Source organism: Podarcis filfolensis, assembly GCF_964270895.1.
Source record: "Podarcis filfolensis genome assembly, chromosome: 10".
NCBI lineage: Eukaryota > Metazoa > Chordata > Lepidosauria > Squamata > Lacertidae > Podarcis > Podarcis filfolensis.
The window spans coordinates 21618581-21625219 of record NC_139612.1 but is presented as its reverse complement, the minus strand read 5'-3'; the positions used below and the strand labels follow the sequence as shown (position 1 = coordinate 21625219).

At 40.8% G+C, this 6639-nt stretch overlaps 1 protein-coding gene and 1 long non-coding RNA gene across 14 annotated transcripts in view; one reads left to right on the top strand and one right to left on the bottom strand.

Annotated features, from left to right (window-relative positions):
- Nucleotides 1-337: 337 nt before the first annotated feature.
- The window catches only part of ANKRD26 (ankyrin repeat domain containing 26), a 56644-nt gene continuing 50342 nt past the window's right edge, over nt 338-6639 (bottom strand). For 11 of the 13 annotated variants that reach the window (XR_014539236.1, XM_083574280.1, XM_083574275.1 and 8 more), the window contains one exon: nt 338-1461. Coding sequence is in view for 11 of the 13 variants with exons in the window: in XM_083574280.1 (XP_083430406.1) it covers nt 1328-1461 (134 nt within the window). In the remaining 2 variants the exon portion in view is untranslated. Of the gene's footprint in view, nt 1462-5483; nt 5653-6639 lie in introns of those variants that run through there. The other 2 variants (XR_014539237.1, XM_083574285.1) reach the window with 1 other exon arrangement.
- LOC310744029 lies at nt 1469-3055 on the top strand. The gene is made up of 2 exons (XR_014539361.1): nt 1469-1835; nt 2096-3055. It is a non-coding gene; the product is annotated as an uncharacterized lncRNA (long non-coding RNA).

Sequence of the window (6639 nt, the reverse complement as noted above, 5' to 3'; positions counted from 1 at the left end):
GATAGACAACAAATTTATAGTCCACTGTATGTACACAGAGCAGCACAAACTACCGGGACATGCCCATTTTCAGTTTATTGTCCAAAGGACAAACTTTTCAAAATAGACTCTCAACACAAAATAACATTAAGAAGTGGTAGGCAGTCCTGTGTAGGTTTATGTCCCACTAAATTTACAGACTGAATTCATCACTTCTGCACTTTTCCCCACCTTGGGAAGCAAATGGTAGAGAAATAGGACAATGAATTACATTTATTTAACAGCATCAACCTTGGGAAATGGTAAGAAAATTGGAGGTAGATGTCACTACTACCCGATGGAATAAAGTATCAGGAACTCCGTATAGACCAGTTTTTATTCAATTAAAAACTTCAGTGCATTTTATGTACCATTTAAAAATACAAATAACAAGTCTGTTGGCACTTCTGTCAGTACAGTGGTACCTCAGGTTACATACGCTTCAGGTTACAGACTCCGCTAACCCAGAAATAGTGCTTCAGGTTAAGAACTTTGCTTCAGGATGAGAACAGAAATCGTGCTCCGGCGGCGCGGTGGCAGCAGGAGGCCCCATTAGCTAAAGTGGTGCTTCAGGTTAAGAACAGTTTCAGGTTAAGTACGCACCTCCGAAACGAATTAAGAACTTAACCCGAGGTACCACTGTATAGCATTTAAATACTGCAGTAAAGTCACTACAGTCATACCTTGGGTTACAGACGCTTCAGGTTGCGTTTTTTCGGGTTATGGATGCACCTGCAGACACGGTGCTGCGGGTTGCGAATGCTGTGGGTTGCGAATGTGCTTCCTGCACGGATCATGTTTGCAACCCGAGCGTCCACTGTATTGTTGAATGTCTTATGGCAGTCAAAAGCTATGCAAAATCACTAGTGACAAAAGTAGTAAATGTACAGAGTGCAGGGAAAGGTACACAGGAAATGTTTCAGACCAGCATTTTAACTGTTACCCGACGACAGACAAATCCTGCACAACATTTCAAGTAACAAATTACGCTAAACATGTCAAGAAATACTTTGGTTTTAAATATACAGGACATGGGGACATGGACAGTTCTGTAAAACATCTCTAGGCTAGTGTGTATTTTTGCTAAAATAATAATAATAATAATAATAATAATAATAATAATAATACAGCTTTCATAACAAATGAAAGAAGGAACCATATGGCTGTACAGCTATACAACCTTTTTTCCAGACAAGTGCAAAATGCCTGAAATATTTATAATTTATAATATACTTCAAACTACAAAAATTACATTTTGTTTATTTAATATTATAAAGCATCATCATTCTACAAGCTTATCAGAATTTACTCAAATCATATAGTTTTTCTTTAAAACATCTAGATACTCCTTTCTGGCCTTGGACACTTCATCTTGTTTTGATGATTCATCAATTGATCCTATAGGGGAGACTCTAACAGGTCCGGCATCAAGTTCAACTGTAGCTGAAAAACAAGAAAGGCTTATGGTTTCCTACTAGTTTCAAAAATGGCATTAAACTACCCATCAGGGTGACTAAAAAATAATAATTCAGTGGATGACTGTTTCTCAGAACAAATGCAGAACCTGTTGGAAAACAGTGCTTATTTTGCTAGTGAAGAATGAAATGCAGATATGATATGATCTTGCTCAACTTAGATTGCTACTATACGTTAGCTTCAAAGAAAATGTCATATTGGAGCCTTAAGTGCAAATTGCAGTGTGATAGAAACCATAGATCAGACAATTCAGTGATGTAATTTTTCTGGAGAATTTAAAATCTAATAGTTTTCTGCACTGTAAATAGACAAGTCTGATTTTGCGTGTTCATTTGTATTTAGTACAAAAAAGTACCATATTTTTCGCTCTATAAGACGCACCAGACCACAAGACGCACCTAGTTTTTGGAGGAGGAAAACAAGAAAAAAATAATTCTGAATCTCAGAAGCCAGAACAGCAAGAGGGATCGCTGCGCAGTGAAAGCAGCAATCCCTCTTGCTGTTCTGCCTTCTGTGATAGCTGTGCAACCTGCATTCACTCCATAAGGCGCACACACATTTCCCCTTACTTTTTAGGAGGGAAAAAGTGAGTCTTATAAAGCAAAAAATACGGTATATGCATGTTAATTTTACAAGCATCACAAACATTTTTTTCAAACACCCCAAAATAGTTGAAATGAAATATTGTGTGAGGAAAAAAGTAAGATTAAAAGTGCACTGGGTCTGATTTAAATGTTACATTGAAACCAATCCAAGATTTTACCTTGAAATTATTTTTACTGGAATACTTGGAAATATTTCAAAGCATGTAATGTTGGGTGTTTTTTTTAAGTAACTGAAAATAGTTATTAGTTTTAGTATGCCTGAAATCTGTGAGGCTTAGTCCCATGTAAGTAGTGTTAGGACTAAAACAAATGGAAAGTTTTCTGGACCACTTCACTAAAAGGTAAAATAAAGGGACCCCTGACCATTAGGTCCAGTCGTGACCGCCTCTGGGGTTGTGGTGCTCATTTCGCTTTATTGGCCAAGGGAGCCGGCGTACAGCTTCCGGGTCATGTGACCAGCATGACTAAGTCGCTTCTGGTGAACCAGAGCAGTGCACAGAAACACCGTTTACCTTCCCGCCAGAGTGGTACCTATTTCTCTACTTGCACTTTGACATGCTTTCGAACTGCTAGGTTGGCAGGAGCAGGGACCGAGCAACAGGAGCTCACCCCGTCATGGGGATTCAAACCGCCGACCTTCTGATCAGCAAGTCCTAGGCTCTGTGGTTTAACCCACAGCGCCACCCATGTCCCTCCACTTCACTAAAGCTATCACAAAATTTGGTCAGTAGTGTGACAGCGTGTCGCTACAACACTGAACCTATACTTGTATTGCTAGATACTGAAGGCTCATCCACATAGAAGTGGATCTGAACCTGCTTTGTCTTCTACCCCCCCTCTTTTTTTGCAGTGTCCACATGACATCCTCTTATTCCAAGTAGCAACATGTATGTTCCCCCAGATCTTCCCAATCTGCAGATAATCCAATAAAGTAAGAAACCCCCCCCCCAAAAAAAGATCATGTTATCCAAGTGCAGTTGCAATGAAGCTCATTGTATGGGAGGGATTCTTTTCATGTGCGCTGACATTTTGCTGGGTGCTTATCACCAAACCTGACTTCCATTCTGCTTCCATCAACGCAAAGGAAAGGATGCAGCCTGCCCTTTCCCACAGGCTGTCAGTACCGGAATGTTTGCAGCATGTTTATTTTCAAAACACCTCTTTTGTACAGAAATGCTCTTGTGCAAAACAGCTATAACAGTAACATTTGCCCTTGCAGCTACAGGGGACGGGAAACGGAAAGGGGATAAAAGGAAGTGGCAGCCTTTCACGGGAGTGACTTCAAATCCTTTTCTGGCTTGAGGCAACACAAAGGTTTAAAAGATTGCTGACTGCTCTTTTGTGCAAATCTGCTATATTGGGGGGGGGGAAATGTCATTAAAAAAATGTATAGATGCACAGCTAAACAAATGTTTACACTTATGTCCACAACAGATCTCAAAAACATATGGTGGGTTGGGAAGTACATTACATGAGCTATAGTTTCCAATCCAAGGAGACAGCTTTAACCTTCCAGATCTGCTATTATACCATAGAGATCTTTGTTTTGCAGTGTACATGAATAGCAGCCAGAAACCTCGTAACAAGCTGATCCAGGAACTTAATTCTGATACTAGGATATCCCTTTCAGGTTTGCTCTCAGATCCGATCTATGCTAAACAGGGTATCCATTAGGGATGCTTATTAGCACCAACATCATTTAACATTTATGTCAACTCATGATTTGAGTAACAATGATAATTATGTACCCCCTATACAGTGGTACCTTGGGTTACATACGCTTCTGGTCACAGACTCTGCTAACCCAGAAATAGTACCTCGGGTTAAGAACTTTGCTTCAGGATGAGAACAGAAATCATGCGGTGGTGGCACGGCAGCAGCGGGAGGCCCCATTAGCTAAAGTGGTGCTTCAGGTTAAGAACAGTTTCAGGTTAAGAACGGACCTCCGGAACAAATTAAGTACGTAACCAGAGGTACCACTGTACTGGGAACCAAGAAAATTACAGTACTTATGTATGCTAATGACCCAATTTTATTGTCTCAGGCACAACAAGAGTTAATAAATCTTTTAATCAGCTGGCAGTGCAAGAAAAGCTAAAAATTATGAAAATAAAAGTTTTGGGTTTTGCCAATAGGTCTAAAAAACACAAGTGGCAAATTGATGGGCACCCCTATGAGTGGGCGAAATCCTTTATATAGGTTTATGCTTTTCTTCAACTGGAAGTTGGAATAAACACTTCTCATATACAAATACTGGTTATTAATACAGTGGTGCCTCGCAAAACGAAAAACGCGCAAGACGAAAGGGTTTTTCGGTTTTTGCGTCGCTTCGCTAGACGATTTTCCCTATGGGCTTGCTTCGCAAGACGAAACGTCTTGCGAGTTTGTTTCCTTTGTTCCTTTGTTTCCTTGTTTTCTTAAAGCCGCTAAGCCACTAATAGCCGCTAAGCCGTTAATAGCCGCTAAGCTGCTAATAGCCGTGCTTCGCAAGACGAAAAAACCGCAAGACAAAGAGACTCGTGGAACAGATTAATTTCGTCTTGCGAGGCACCACTGTACAGTGAACTCTTTATCAAGGTTCTGATGGTGTAAGGGAGCTAGAGATATTCCCCCAGCCCTCAAAATTTATGAAGCCAAAGTCACCTCACAAATCTGTTATGACACAAATATGGGGATCTCTTCAAAAAACTGAACCTGGAAATACCCCAAAATAAATATCCTTGTGTTGCTTTTGAGCTCCCCAAGGCAACTGAGACTTCCGTTCTCCATTTGGAAGCTGGTCTTCATTCAGTGAAGGCCACAGTGTATATCCATGCCCTTAGGTATTGACTAAGATTTTAAAAGGGGATAGGGCCCATTTTAGCACTTTCTGCTCTCAGGCAGACATTGAATCTTAACAATAGAGCAATTCCATCTTGGAATCAGGAAATACTACAAGTTATTGATATGCATGGCCCCTCTTTGGACACTCTTGGATCGTTAGACTTTGAGATAGCATCATGCCACACGAAATCTCGTATTTTAAAACATATTTGTGCTAATCACACTTCTGCCTGTCTGTCCAAACGTACTCCTTGGTATGCCAAATAAGAGAGTAGTTACGGTAAGTGTTCCTAGATTTTGCTCATTTTCCATTTATAGGGGCATCAGAAAATACAATGCAGCCAAAACAGAGCTAGTGCTTCATGCACCTGCCATTCATTACATTGGCATGCCCGATGTCTTGCGTATATTTTTAAATAACAGCAGCATGGCTGTCCAGCAGTGGAAGAAGACCTCAAAGTAGCTAAATCTGAGCCCCTGGTATATGTTTGGAATATTGCCATCGCCAAGAAATTTTACACACCAGTTAAGGGTGATAAGAAGATTAGACTCTCTGGAATCTTTCTGGGTGGTATTGAAGTTTTATTACATTTGCTAACTGAGCAGATTTTTTACATCCTCCAACACCTATGTATCTTCAAATATGGACCTTGGTATAAGATGCACAAAGTGGGGATAACATTCGGTCCTTCATAAAAATTTGATTGATTGTATAAACCGGTAAGTCAATCTGCAGAAAGCAATAAGAAGAGACATGACTACATTGACCGTTAAAAGTAGCATAAAGTGCTAAGATTGATAAAATCTACTGCTAGATCTATTCTACTTTGCATGTGTGTGGCTTGTGACTTTGTATTTGAATAAAATGTTGAATTTTTTTAATAGCTCAATGGTGCCATGAGAATAAAAAAAAGAAAAAAAGGGAAAGGGAATCACTCCTCCTGGGACAGTTCTGCAGAGAGCTTTAGTAAAACAGTGAGGCATTTCACTGCTTTGCAAACACCTCCAACTTGAAGGGCCTGCCCCTTGCTCCCCACCCCCATCTCAGAGCCTAAGCACACATTTCAGTGCAACATGGAAATGAGGAGAGGGGAAACCACGGCTTTAAGTCTAAAGCAGAAAAGGAAACTGTAGTGCTCAGATAATCTACTCTAACTGAGTTTCTGCTCCTCTTCTGAATATAAGTAACAAAAGAACAGGGAAGCGATGAAAGAACAATAGCTGCAGCTGGATGATCAGTAACAAGGGAGTGAACAAAATGATGATGATCTAGATTCACCCTGTAGTCTGGAAGCAGCCAGGATTGATAAATGGCTACACAACTTGGCATACCAAGATCAGATCCTGCCTCACCACTGGATGTAGGCAGGGACTTGGGCATGGCCTTGAATTGGATTTATACCAAGTAAGACATCTGTTAGTTCCACGGATTTCAAAAGGGATCAGGTAGTTATGACTTCCTTCTGTGGATTTCAAGGGACTAAATTCCTATTGGGGGGGACATTCATCTTTGTAGCTGCGGGTGACATCCAATAATGTCTACCTCCTAGAACAGTGGAAATCTATTTGTCCAATGGGGGCTTTCCCTTCCCCCACCCCAGCCCCACATGCACCCACAAAATCTGTGTGGAAGAGTCCTCCTATGCTCCTGAGAAGATGATGGGAGCATTGGGTGCTGCTGGGGGAGCAGAGGAAGTGGAAGTCTTATTACTGGCAC